Raw genomic sequence first — 13,093 nt, 5'->3', positions numbered from 1 at the left:
CAACGCGATACAATTCACGATGCTCATAAATACTAGCACAGCGCGTCTTGCTGGCACTGCAGGAATATTCCTACTAGCCGCGTTCCTCTTGCGCGTAAGTGTCACAATTCCCATCGCAGACTCGGCCCGCATTCGGATTCTCTAGCTAACCTCGCCCGTGTAGAAAATATGGCTTCTACTCACAGACCCACTCATGAGTCTTCCAGGTCCATGGCACGCCAAACTCACAGGCGTGGTCCTCAAGATCCAAACCATGATGGGCAACCGCTGCTTCTACATCCACGACCTGCACCAAAAATACGGTTCCGTTGTACTGATAGCTCCGGGCGAAGTCGACATCAGCGATCTGGAAGGCTTCCGCGAAATCCACCGCATTGCCAGTGGCTTTCAGAAGACAGACTGGTACACGAAATTCACGCCAGGGCTTGAAAGCAACGTCTTTGGCTTGGTCGACTTGCAGGAGCATGCCGCTCGCAGGAAGCTGCTGGCCCGAGGTTTCAGCAACTCTTCCCTTCAGGCAAACTTCCAGTCTGTTGTGAGAGACAGGGCCAAGCTGGCTGTAAGTCGTATCAAGGAGGAAGCTGCTACTGGCAACGACTGCGATATCCTCAAGTGGTGGACTCTGATGGCCTTGGATGTGACGGCTCAAGTTGCCTTCGGAAAGCGGTCTACCATGCTCGAGGCTGGAAAGGTGAGTGACGAGTCACGCCTCTTTGGTTGCTATCAACATTTACTGACAGGAAACAGAAAACGGAATACACCGAAAATGTCTCACTGATGGTTGAGGCCACGGGCATTCGCGCCGAAGGGCATTTCTTCTATAACCTCATCAAGCTCTTTTCACCCTCGACGCACGCACGATACGAGACTTCGGTGAAGAGCGTCCCATCCTACGGCCTGCAAGCCGTCCGCGAAACACTTTCTACCAAGCTTGAGACGTACAATCTCATCAGCGGCATGGTCAAAGAGAGCGCAGAGGCAGACAGCAAAGTCAGCGAGTTTGACCTCGCTTCGCAGGCAACAGCCATCATCATCGCAGGGTCAGACACGACAGCCACCACGCTGACCTACGCAGTGTGGGCTGTCCTCTCGCGGCCCGAAGTTCGCCGCGAACTAGTCAGGGAGGTTTCGCAGCTCCCAGAAGATTACAGTCAGGGCGACCTCGAGGCACTGAGCTATCTGAATGCCGTCCTGACGGAGACGCTGCGCCTTTATGGAGCTGGACCTGGATCGTTACCACGTGTGCATCGGTCCAAAGCGCTCACTGTTGGGCGCTACGTTATCCCGCCCGGTGTGACATTGACAACCCAAGCATGGACTATTCACCGCGACCCGACTATTTTCCCTGAGCCTGAGAAGTAAGTTTTCAAGAACAACCTGCCCCATTTGTTCCTCCTAAGGTGCTGACAACGCTGGTAACAGGTTCGATCCTGGTCGCTTTGTCAAACACGGCCTGCAGGGTCAACAGAAGGTCGCCTTCCATCCCTTCGGAGCGGGCACCAGAATATGCCTGGGCCTACATCTAGCGTACATGGAGCTGCGGTACGGTCTAGCTGAATTCTTCCGCGAGTGTCCTGGGATAGAGCTTGCGGCTTCCACGACACCGGAGTCAATGGCCATGGTGAACTATTTTCTGGTCAGCCCGAAATCGAAACAATGTATGGTCACCAGTACCTGCAGATAGCCAACCTTGTTTTTGTTGCGACCATGTAGATGGCACCCTCTTCAACCGTGACTTGGCTGCATTTCCAACTGATCCCCACAGTTCCGTCTATGGTGCGGCTTCATAAGACCTCGTTGCCTCGCTTCCCGAGAGGACGCACGACGCCTGTCCTCTTCACCCGCTAGTTGAAGCCACCAAGTCAGGATCAAAGCCGCCCAGTTCCGCAAACAGATCCAGGTTACTATCCGCGAAACACGACAGTGGGAATTGCATCGAATATCCAAAGTCTTCAGGGTAGCTAGGTTGCTCCTGTGAGGCACAGGTATGCCCGCTCATGTGTGACGCCTCCATGTTGCCGGCGTGAAGTACGGAACGGTTTTCTATGGCCGACAACGGATACGCCTGCGCGGGGCCTTGTACTTGGGTCGCACGTTGTTCGAAGCTGCGCTGCTGTGTTCCTGATCGCAGCGATGTCAGTAGAGGACTTGCTTACCTGGGGCCGTAGGATCGGGAGTAGCATACTTATCTCAGACTGTATCTCGATGAGCTTGTTCAGAGTCTTCTCGGCTCGTTGAGCGCCAGTATTGTTACCATAAGCGCGGAAGATCTCGACAGCCATTTGTAGACCACGGTGGGGATCAATCGTTGTCTCTTTGAGCGAAGCCTCCTGCCACAATCTTTTGCATCGAGTGCGGAGCAAGAGGCACGAAAAGACCGTCAAGGCTGCGGTAAAGCCTAGACGAGAGTCAGCTTCGGCATGAGTGTGAGTACGGAGGGTCTTCGACTTACAATAGTAAGCGGAAAACCACCAGCTAGTACGCAAGGAAGGGTAGGGATTGGTGCTAGAGATAATCTGAAGCACCTCAAAGGCATCACTTTCGCAGATTGTGATTTCGTTGATAACAACTTTGTCGAAGTACGACCTTTCCTCGTGAGTAAACGTCCCGTCGGGCAGCAGATGCTCGCCTCCCTTCAGACAGAGCATTAGCAGGGTCCGACGGAGCAACAGCCGAGCGTTGAGGTAGCGTAGGGCCATGACCACGCTCAGGCGGTCAAAATTTGAGGTCTTGGAAGTATTGGCGTGATCGGAATGGCGTTGATAGAGCCATGGCGTCTTTTGCAGCCGAGCTGGCAAGTTCCGTTTCCAGGCTATGAGCTTTCGTTCGAAGTTCATCACATGCGTGAGGCTTTCGCTGGCCTGTATGTCTGGGTCGTCCTCTAGATTATTGCCATAAAGGTGCTCGATGATCTCGCCTTGGAGCAAGTACAATTCACTACCTGGTATCAGTATGGTCACACATCAAGACACTCATATGACCTACGAAGTAGCAGTGAAGAGATAGACAGAACCAAAATCGCCGTCGGACGCAGTTGAATCCACAGCCTCTCCCTTCGAAAGTGCGTCAAGAGTCATATTCTCAGGTAGCGGCAATCGAACGAAACTGTTCGGGATCGCTGGTGGTCTGCCGAAGGTCGTGCTCAATGTGCTTCGCTGTCAGTCAGCAAGCTAGAACACTCTTATGTAGGCCCGACTGACCGATCGAGTATAATGCAGCCAAACCAAATTCTTTTGCGAACCTCGGCTTCAATGGGAGACAATGAGCGGAGTCTCGACGCAGAGTGCAGTCCCAGCTGTATCGCAACCCTGATTGTTGCAGCATGCGAAGTCCAGATTTGGGCAGAGCGTTGGGTCGCCATGCAATACTGATGCATAAGTAAGAGCGCTTGCACTATAGAGAAGTCAGATTGCTCGACATACAACAAGTGTGTGTAGGGAGCAGAGATTCCACATACCTGTCTGAGTATCTGTGTGTTCCAGGTCCAATTTCGATGCAAGTAGCTTAGCCCGCGAATAAAAGACGTCGGACTCGAGAAGTGCGTCATGGTGATCGAGCTCGTCTCGGCTACTATGATAAGTTGCCATGGCGAAGATGGTGTTGAGGAGGCACATGAACGTTCCTGGGATACTAGGTGGTTTTTGCCTGAATAAGGCTTGATATGAAGCAAGCAGACCCTCTCGGTGAATGTAGGGGAAAAGCGTGCCTGAGTCGGCGAAGAAAAGCTCGAGGAGCCGCAGACCGTAGTCGGCGGGCGGCAACAGGTACATGTCAACAGGATTGCTGCCAGCAGTAGAGATCACGCGAGTGTTTTGCCGCGGTGATGCTGGGACTGAGAGCAGTGGTCTGCTCAATGTGGAGGAATGTTGCCGATCGACCATTTGAGGCGAGAGCAAGGGCGACGATAATGCATTGGATATCTGGCGTAGAAAATAGATGTTTGAAGACGGACCTGTTCACAGGTCAGCTGGAGTCTCATGCACAGGAGCATGAGGACAGCTTGCCAAGGAATGTTGTTCCAGGCTGCTGCAGAGAATTCGTGATTACGGTCATGCCATCAAGGCTCAGGTCCACGGGGTCAGGGATTCTTAAGCCATGATCTCGTCCAGATCCTGGGTCGCCTCCCAAGTCGCTCGGACGACCCGAGGTGTTCGGCGTCACGCCAGCTGGGGTTGCGGCTGGTGCTCTCGGTGCTAGAGACATGTCATTGTCCCTCGCCGATCTCCTCCATTCCATGAGTTCCTTGACCATATCTTCCATCTCGGAGAATCTCTGGTCCAGGCCGGCATGGCTGCTGCACTGCTGGTCAAGACTAGCGGCGAGGAAGCAGGACGGTTTCTTACATCTCCGTACCTTGGCGGTCATAAGTGCAGTTCTGACCCAGATCTATGCAGGACCGGCAGGCTGGCCGCGAACCGTCACACTGAGCGTATGTAAGTATTGCAGCTCCTGCAAATGGAAGCCAACCCACACGTGATTTTCGATTTCTGCATGTCTTGCAGGCGAGCGCTACACGACGGCGCTTGACGGCCGACTCTCTTTCGTGATCATCCATAGTAGAGGCTTGTCATGTATGGGTGGTAGGTTGTACGAAGCTATGTCGATGGCTAGGGCTAGAATGCTAGAAATAGGCCGAATTCACTCCTTCCTCATGGGGGTGCTATAACGTCATGGCAAACTTTATTGCTCTCATACATGCCAGTGCAGTGAGGGACCTCAGGAACGAGCTGCGACAGCATGAGCGTCCTGGTTTCTGGCACTCGTCTGCGAATTGGTCTTTGATTCTACATTTCGGCTCAATATGGTACCACAGCGAGGACGTGTATTGATAATGCAACAGCCCCAATGATGAATCAACCCATCATCGTAAAGCCCTGACACTTCAACCGAGCAAACGTCCTCCGCGCCGTGAATGAGCACTCATCTGTAATCTCACACTCCAAAATCCGACCGCAGCCGCGGTATCAATGCCATCAGCTCCGCGCGATCACGACTTGCAGCGTACACAAAGCGATCGGGCCGAACCAGTATGAACATACGACCCTTGGTCTCCCGTCCCATCCGCTCGGCCTCGTAATAACGTGGTGCTGGCCTGCCTTCGCACAGTACTGGATCGCTCGCAAATTCCTCTCCTGACGCAAGACGGTAGAGCTCAGTGTTGAGTCCCGCTCCAACTTCAACAGGCAGGATAGATGCCGCGTGTGGATGCACGCTGTGCACGATGACTGTCGGTTTTGCGTGCACGATCCCAGGGCAGATAGATTCCAGGGTGGCGGTGAACTCTTTCAGAACACTCAGAAGATGATGTATATCTGTGCTTGGTTGTGCGAGGACAACCAGACGAAGAAGGTCGGAGCTGGTCGGAGCAAAGATGATGTCGTCGCTGAAGGCTACGCTTCGACCCGTGGGACCGACTTCGGCGTCAAGCTTGGCAAGATAGACCTGGGGAAGCAATAACCCACCAACTCCGTCATCTAAAAACGGCAGCCCTGTCTCGTAGCGATATCTGGTCATGCCAAATAGCCGCGGTCCCTTCTCAATATCCCTCCGCCAGGCGGGAACCAATTGAGTCAGGTAGAGGCTCCATTCGCGTAACCACAGCTTGACAGGGTTGCTTTCTGTCACATACTCGCCGTTGCGAATAGTAGCTGCCAAAGACGCATCCAGCTGTTGTTTGCGTTCCACATACCAGCCTCTCAGGAGTCTTGTGTGGTCATGTCTTGGTTGACGATACAGTAGAGCCAGTCTCCACGCGAGACCAAGGGAGTCGCGAAACCCGGAGGTGATGCCTTGCCCGCCGAATGGAGGAAACACATGGGCGGCATCTCCAGCGACGATCACGCGACCGGAAGCCCAGACGTTGCAGCTTCGCGCTGAGAAACCAAACGCCCGTGATCGAAGCGTCGTGATGCAGTCTTCAGGGTAGCTGACCGGCCCTGCTAACCCATAGCGACTGCCTGAATGCGTTATGTAAGGCTTGATAATCCTCGAGGTCTGTTGGTAGGAAGCCATCTTGGTAGGGTCTTCGCCTTCGTGGACTGCAAACTCGAAGCGCCACAGTCGATCTTCTGGGGGCCCGAACCGTCCACAGACAGCTGCCCTGTTTGGGTTGCACAGAAACCGGAATTGAGTCGGAAAGAAAAGGTCGTAAACATCCTCTGGTGAATATCCAAGAGCCCAGAGAGGGAAGTCCGGGTGTGTATCCCGGGTCGGCAGGACTATCTTCCAATTCAACGCGACCCAGGTCTCTTCATAATAGGTCCTGGAGAAGCCTTTGTTAGAGAACACTGCCGCTAGGCCACTGACCGCACATAGTCATGGAAAGACTTACCCCTCGCACCTGTCCATTCGCACTCTTCTCTGTTCGAGATATTTCTTCCTAACATACCCTGTCTTACCATCTGCACCCACCAAGAACCGTGCTTTGATGGATCTCTGGACCGAAGCCAGGTCTTCATATGTAACCAGAACGTGCGACGATTCTTCTGAAGTTTCATCGACGATCTCCTCAACGTTCACCACTGTAGCCCTTGTCCGGAAGTCTGAATAAGAACTGCCCCTTAAGACGTCTCGAATGGCTTTCTCAAGAGCCGGCTGCTTGTGGCAGATGAATCCTACATGGCCGGTACCCCCTTCTGTCGTGCTATAATCTATCTTTAGCATCGGCCTCTTGTGTAATGTTGACTGTCGTCCTGTAATGAAGTGGAACTCGCCCATGCCTGAGGCCAGAACACATTATCAGCTTCGAACCTCGCTGGCTGAATGATGGCTTACTGACATGTTCCAATGTCAGTATAGATCTTGTCATATACACCGACAGCTTGTAGAACACGTATTCCATCCTCGTCCAGTGCGATCCCACGGGGATCGGTGGTGATATCTGTCTCACGCTCCAGGACTATGTTTGGCACGCCCTGTTGATGCAACAACGCTGACAGAACGACGCCTGTCGGGCCGCCGCCACATATCACAACGTGAGTTTTGTCCACCGTCTCGACGACCTTTTCGTCTGCCATTGGCATCACAAGGAGCTGAAACGTCCACTCAAAGCATTACCAGTACGTGACACCGTCCCGTAGCTGCCGGCGGCTCATTGAGGGTTATCTTTGGTGACCGTTGTGAAGTCAGGTGCTTTCGTCTTCGCATATCCAGCAGCACGCGAAATGCCATGGCTTGACAGCGCCAACAGAAGTCGGATTTCATAGACCGAGACATAGCCATCGGTTCCGCTTCGGCACATGGTACGGTGGCATCTAGAACGTCTATCTGACCTGGCTCGGGCCATTCGCTCTCACTATCGCAACCGGTGCAGTACAATCTGGGCAGCTCAAAACGTCCCGCATCGCACGGGGCACGTCCCGCGGGCCACGTCCCACATGCCCCGAGAATTGACTCCACAATTGCGCGAATCGCGATTGCCTGGATGCCGATTCGGGAAGAGCGACATTCTGACTCATGGGGGCGACGGGTTGCAATGCTTTGAGATGTAATTGTGTAAGGTGGTGGAGGCTGTAGGCCTGTCAGGTGTGGGTGGGATGCGCCTGCCAGCCCAACAGCGCCAAGATAAATCTGACTTCCCCCAGCGTCCGAAAGCTATAGACACTGTTCTATAGCTCTCTATCTCCACTACGACCACCACTAGCACCAGTTCCCGCACCACTCCCACCACCACCCGCAAGATTACTCGCCCGCTGAACGCAACCAAACCGCTTATTCCCCTGATCAAACACAGCATACACACTCCTCAAAAACACATCCCCCAAAATATCAAACGTAAGACTCCCTCTAGACTGAATCCCACCATAGTACGTCCCATCCCCCAGATCCTGAAACGGCAGCTCCTCCGGGTTGATCGTAAAGAAGTTCTCCCCAACCGCGACTTGGATGCTCGGAATACTGCTTAGATCTGTGCTGGTGGGAAATACCCAGCCCTGCTGCTGCGTGTTCTGCTGCGCTCCAGGGATGGCACCGTAGACGGCCTGGCAGAGAGCATCGTCGACGAGAGCGAGGGTAGTGCCTGTGTCGGCGATGGCGGTGTTGTTGGAGCGATTGACCGTTTTGCTGCCGATCTTGGCGGACGTTGATTGGAATTGCCAGAAGCCTTGGGAATTGTTGACTGGGGTATAGAGGGGCGTTTGGCCGTTGGTCGCGGTTTGGTCGATGTAGCCGAAGGTGTAGAAGCTGTCGGCGGTTGGTGTGGAGGTGCTGGAGGTGGAGGAGGCGCTTGCTGGTGGAACACTGCCGAGGAAGGCGGTAAAGAGCTCTGCGTTTTGTGGGATGTCTTGCTGGGTGATCATGTTCTCGACTGGTGTTGCGACCGGTTTTGGTTGGACGGTGTTGATGCTGCCCTGAAAGATCGTCAGGATTGGCTGGCGGGAGAACCGGTGAGGGTCGAAGGGGGAAGGGAAGGGGAGGGTGGGCGGTGACCAGGTACTCACAAAAGCAAGGCCGAGAAGACCATCGCCGGGACCTTGGGCGAAAGAGGTGCTCAGGGTCTTGGCCAACTCAATAGCTTGGTTCTCAACGACTAGACCGCCAACGGTCAGGTTATCTGTGCCGACGTTGCCAGAGGCGGTCGAACCGTCGCCGTACTGGATCTGCCATGTCGATCCAGTAGACGCTTTCCAGGTTGAGCTCTTGGATGGATCGAAGACTGTGTGGGAACTGCCCCCAGCTCGGATGGTTGCGGCTGGCAGCTCAGTAGACCATACCCTAGATTGAAAAGGTCAGCAGTGAATCTGCTATGTAGGAAGGCAAGATGAGTGTGTACCAAAGATCAGCTGAACCAGTGTCGAAATCAAGGTTGACGTTCTGCACCGGAGTGCCGATTCCGACGACGGCCAGATACTCTGCGTTACTCTCGACGTCTGTAGCCTTGGTCGATGTCGTCAGAAAGTGCCTTTCCCAGTACTCGGACGGTAACATACTGGAACCTCTCCCGAGCCCGTGCCACTGGCAGCTTTCTTTGCGAGGACTTGTCCACCCACGTGTGCGCGACCTCCGAGTTTGGCGCCTATCTTCTTGAGGATCGAACTTGAGCCTTGCTGTTGAACATGCTTGACACCGCAGTATGGTCCATCAATAGTCGGGACGCCGTTCCCTTGGTGGCTGGTCAGTAGCGCCTTTGTCCTGATGTCTGGAGTTGCACCACCTACATTTCTTCAGGGCGTGGACGTATGCTTTCAAGCCATTACGCTGATAATTCGTGTTGTGGATGAGCTGAGCTCGTTGGAATTGAGTAGCCATCTTTCTCATCTAGGAACAGGAAAGGGTGAGTGAGGGATGGACTGAAAGATAAGAAGCCGGGAGCAAGATCACTATTGCAGTAGCGCTGGTATATCAATGTTGGCAGAGCAGTGACGACAGCATCAAGTTTCCAGACAAGCACAAGGTTCGGCAATTGGGTTTGCAGATCTACACCGTAGCGTTCTCTCGGTTCGGATGTCGGTACATGCCGCAGGTGATTGTACGTACATCATCGACCAGGTTGACAGCGCGTGTGATTTGGCACGGCGGCAACAGATCTTCCCATGACACAGGCCAACCGCAAGGACAGCGCGTAGGATGAGCTGGATGCGTGGGTTCTGGAGACAACGAAGAGATGGAAGTCCCGAGCCACTGATCAATGAAACTGTTCTTGCGAGCTTGAAGACGTGACTTGTCCGGGTGATGATGCGCTTCGTCACAAGCTCAGACGTATGATCATGCTCGCTGTTGTCTTGTGGGTCAGACAGAGGACTTGTCAATGTGTGGAAGCATGCTGTAATGCCTGTGCGCTGACTAGGCGAGTCAGGTCTATGGTTAGATCGTCACGCTTTGCAATCGACAAAAGCAAGGACGAGCAGATGATACGGTCTCGGAGGTTTAGCACAATCAAGCTAAACGAAGCTTTGACAAGCAGCAAGGTCATGGGCGTTGGCCAGTCGCATGATAGCCTAGCACGAAGCTTATCAACGACTACTTGGCGGCGGTGAAGCGGGAAGAAAGGGTCCGCACGAGGCATACTTCTGATCTTGCATTGAGGGAAATGCGTGCTTGGACACGGTCAGTTGGGTATCGAGTGCATTCCCATGATTTGTGACTGTACAGAGGAGGCACATGGACACTCGGCTGAAGTACCTACCCAGCACGGTAGAGGTGTCGTGTCCATAGCTCACATTACTTGCCCAGTGGATCGACTTGGGAAGCAGCCCTCCAACTGGGAATCAAGCGACCGAGACTTCATCCTGTGAGTCCCAGCAGTGTCTGACGAGCCTGCTGAAAAATGTCAAGGCATGAAGACCACGTCTATGTGGCGATTTGAACAAGGAAGGCAACCTTCCAGATCAGGACATTTCCAACTTCCATCTAAAAATTGCAATCTTGTCTCGCGAACTTGCAGAAAATTGTGGGAAGCTGCATGCTTTTTGTTTGCTACGAACAGAAAAATCTAGACGACATGAAGTGTCTTCACTTGGACGGTCGCCGACAGTTGCGCACCTGCTTAAGACTATTCTAGGTCTTGGATCTCAGGTCTCTGTGCAAGACCTTCAAGTTGTGTTCTCGACTCCCTGCCTGTCTGAGCCCAATCATGTCCTTGCACCATCTGCAGTCTTCGCGGCCAATTTCCATAACATACCCCTCGGCAGTGTTCAAGGTCTAAGAGCCACGAGCAGGCATATCGCTCAACGCAACATCCCCATCACCAGATGTTTCGCTCGCGCGGCCTGTCTGATCCCACTTGACCGCCCTAACACTAGCCTCCTGCGCCCTCAGCCGCTCTCGCTGGTTGCGAAGCCGCCAGATGAAGAAGGCTGCGCCTGCCAGTAAAGCGACGCCGGCGACAACACCAATGACGATGCCTGCGATTGCGCCTCCCGAGAGACCTCCGCCGCCGGAGGAGGAGCTGGACGAGGGTGTGGCTTGTGCTGAGTCCGAGTCCGTGTCGCTGCTGTTCGAAGGTAGGTCGAACTCGGGGACTGTGGCGTTGAAGCAGGGGACTTGGTAGGTGAAGTCTTGTGTTTCGACGAATGTGATATCTAGTTGCTGTGTCAGCATCACGTGGAGCCATCAAGCGATTTGATTTCGGTATCACATACCTGAGCAAGCATAAAAGGTTTCGTTGTTGCCAGTCTGCTCCCCGTCATCGTCGAAGTCAGACGTGTAGACCAGCTGCAGTGTCGCATTCGACCCAGCTTGAATACCAGCTGAGTTGTTGCGCGGCAGCGGATAGCATTCGTGGCCCGGGTCGACGTCTGGTATGTAGTGTGCGTCGATCAGCAGTTCGAAGTCGTCGTTAGAAGTCGGATCTGATTACTGGTCAGCCGAAAAGCGTCTATAAATCTGCTTAGCTCGACTCACTATCTGTGTGCGCAATCGAGACCTGTACATGCCATGCCTCCTCCTGCATCACCAGCGCGACCTGGCCGTTGACGAGAGGGAAGTCGGTTCTATTTCGCACGCCTGACGATGAGCCGCATGGCGATCTGTTGTCCTGCGCGGCTCCCCACTCGCGGTCGGGTGGCCACATGAAGGCGACTGGACCCATGGATTTTGCTGCATCTTCACCATGTTCTTGTGCATGTGTGAAGGCACGCAAAGCCGCGATATGGGCTAGGAAAATGACGAAAAGCATGACCGGCGTGAAACTGTGACCGAAATTGATTTCGAAGTTGTTGAAGTTGCCGATAATGATCCAGCAGGTAAGAGGCAGGAGGGGCAGGTGGTTTGTGGTATCCTATCGAAGTTGGCTGGGCGGATCGGAGGTATCGCGCTTGCCAGAGTTACCGACTGCCCATTCACTTACTGAGAAGGATTTAATGAGGTCTTCATCATCTGCGTTGAAGGCATCCCGGCCGTTCTGCCAGGTTGCCATCTCGCCGACCTCGGTCTTGCTTCGTGCAGGGTCAGAATGCCCTCACGAATACGACGGCTGGTGCACCGGACGCCCACTTTGCCATGCACACTGGGCTCCAGTGGCACACATTCCATTGGTCGAGGTTAGAAGGTCAAGACGACGGTTTAGCGAGAATTATTCGTATCTTATCAATCAATCTTATCAGATCCGAAATTTTCACGGCCAAGGCGCTAGGGTGTTCTGAACACCGTCCAGAGGTTCCGTGTTGCTCTGTGATGCCTCGTACACAATTGAGCTAGGTGAATTGCCATGCGACGGTGAAAGAATGGGCGCATGATGGTTTGTATGATTGCGGCGAATATCGGAGGACGCAGGAGCGGAGTTCTTGGTCGCTGTTGCCATGGAAGTGGCACGGTACTAGCTCGCCCAGCGTGCATGCTCTCGTTCCTGCTTTCGTTCCTGCATCTGCATCTGCAACTTCCTCCTTCTCTGATTCTTCACAATCAGTATCTGCAAGACCGCTCGACCTTCAAATCAGTCTTTGTAAGATGTTCACACACCTAGCCGTGCTCTGCGCACTGTCGCAGCTAACTGCTGCCTTCGATTTCCCGAGCATTGTGCCGCTCGACAAGCGCCAGCAGCCAGGCACGCCTCAGTATGAATGCCACGAAGATTGCGGTATATCAATCTTTACTCTCGAAGTCTCAAAGCTGACAGCTGACTCTTTCAAGGCGGTGTGATCACCCAAGCTCGCACCCCAAACTTCTGCGAGTCCGCCAACTTCACCTCGTCCCTTGACGCATGCCTGGAGTGCGCAGAGGAGTTCAACATCTGGCAATATTACGGCGAGAGCGTTGGTGCTGCAGCACAGAGCTGTGGACTTGACGCCACTCCAGTGGCTGCCAATGCCACTACTGCGTCTTCGTCGGCCACGAGTGCAGCGACGGACGTCGCAACATCGTCTGTTCAGACCAGCTCTGCAGCAACGTCGGCAGCATCGGCAACGTCCAGCATTGCAGAGAGTGCGAGCGAGCAGGTACGTGTGACTCATGCTTCACGCTGAGCAAGTGCTGATGAATGCCTCTCAGGCTGCCTCTGCGACATCCAGTGCGGCTGTGGCTACCCCGTCTGGCAATGCTTCACCAGAAATGCAGATTTCTCTTTGGCTTCTGTTGGTCACAGCCGGGCTGGTCGGGCTCCAGATCTAATCATAGTAATGGTCGATAGCAGGCCGGATGGATCTTAAGTCTTTGGACG

The 13,093-nt window shown here is 53.8% G+C and overlaps 6 protein-coding genes across 6 annotated transcripts; 2 read left to right on the top strand and 4 right to left on the bottom strand.

Moving 5' to 3' along the window:
* Window positions 1-19: 19 nt before the first annotated feature.
* Window positions 20-1,684, top strand: AB675_3766 (putative sterigmatocystin biosynthesis monooxygenase STCB; the record flags this gene model as incomplete). Its single annotated transcript, XM_018143845.1, has 4 exons — window positions 20-94; window positions 164-691; window positions 748-1,358; window positions 1,423-1,684. 4 exons carry the CDS (start codon window positions 20-22, stop codon window positions 1,682-1,684), a joined length of 1,476 nt encoding a protein of 491 aa, XP_017995246.1.
* A 153-nt stretch (window positions 1,685-1,837) lies between these two features.
* On the bottom strand, window positions 1,838-4,260 carry AB675_3765 (putative transcriptional regulatory protein; the record flags this gene model as incomplete). Its single annotated transcript, XM_018143844.1, has 7 exons — window positions 1,838-2,121; window positions 2,186-2,398; window positions 2,453-2,937; window positions 2,986-3,150; window positions 3,201-3,393; window positions 3,458-3,952; window positions 3,984-4,260. The coding sequence occupies 7 exons, from the start codon at window positions 4,258-4,260 to the stop codon at window positions 1,838-1,840; spliced, it is 2,112 nt and encodes a 703-aa protein (XP_017995254.1).
* Window positions 4,261-4,932: 672 nt separating this feature from the next.
* Window positions 4,933-7,016, bottom strand: AB675_3764 (3-(3-hydroxy-phenyl)propionate/3-hydroxycinnamic acid hydroxylase; the record flags this gene model as incomplete). Its single annotated transcript, XM_018143843.1, has 3 exons — window positions 4,933-6,262; window positions 6,332-6,719; window positions 6,779-7,016. 3 exons carry the CDS (start codon window positions 7,014-7,016, stop codon window positions 4,933-4,935), a joined length of 1,956 nt encoding a protein of 651 aa, XP_017995225.1.
* A 591-nt stretch (window positions 7,017-7,607) lies between these two features.
* Window positions 7,608-9,246, bottom strand: AB675_3763 (Aspartic protease pep1; the record flags this gene model as incomplete). Its single annotated transcript, XM_018143842.1, has 4 exons — window positions 7,608-8,712; window positions 8,771-8,874; window positions 8,928-9,100; window positions 9,156-9,246. 4 exons carry the CDS (start codon window positions 9,244-9,246, stop codon window positions 7,608-7,610), a joined length of 1,473 nt encoding a protein of 490 aa, XP_017995237.1.
* A 1,392-nt stretch (window positions 9,247-10,638) lies between these two features.
* AB675_3762 (uncharacterized protein) lies at window positions 10,639-11,854 on the bottom strand (the record flags this gene model as incomplete). Its single annotated transcript, XM_018143841.1, has 4 exons — window positions 10,639-11,018; window positions 11,079-11,288; window positions 11,341-11,716; window positions 11,786-11,854. 4 exons carry the CDS (start codon window positions 11,852-11,854, stop codon window positions 10,639-10,641), a joined length of 1,035 nt encoding a protein of 344 aa, XP_017995210.1.
* A 530-nt stretch (window positions 11,855-12,384) lies between these two features.
* AB675_3761 (uncharacterized protein) lies at window positions 12,385-13,044 on the top strand (the record flags this gene model as incomplete). Its single annotated transcript, XM_018143840.1, has 3 exons — window positions 12,385-12,514; window positions 12,568-12,872; window positions 12,925-13,044. 3 exons carry the CDS (start codon window positions 12,385-12,387, stop codon window positions 13,042-13,044), a joined length of 555 nt encoding a protein of 184 aa, XP_017995220.1.
* Window positions 13,045-13,093: the final 49 nt, after the last annotated feature.

This window comes from Cyphellophora attinorum, assembly GCF_001299255.1.
Source record: "Cyphellophora attinorum strain CBS 131958 chromosome Unknown Contig42, whole genome shotgun sequence".
In the NCBI taxonomy this organism is placed as follows: Eukaryota; Fungi; Ascomycota; class Eurotiomycetes; order Chaetothyriales; family Cyphellophoraceae; genus Cyphellophora; species Cyphellophora attinorum.
This window is presented reverse-complemented; position numbering and strand designations above follow the sequence as displayed.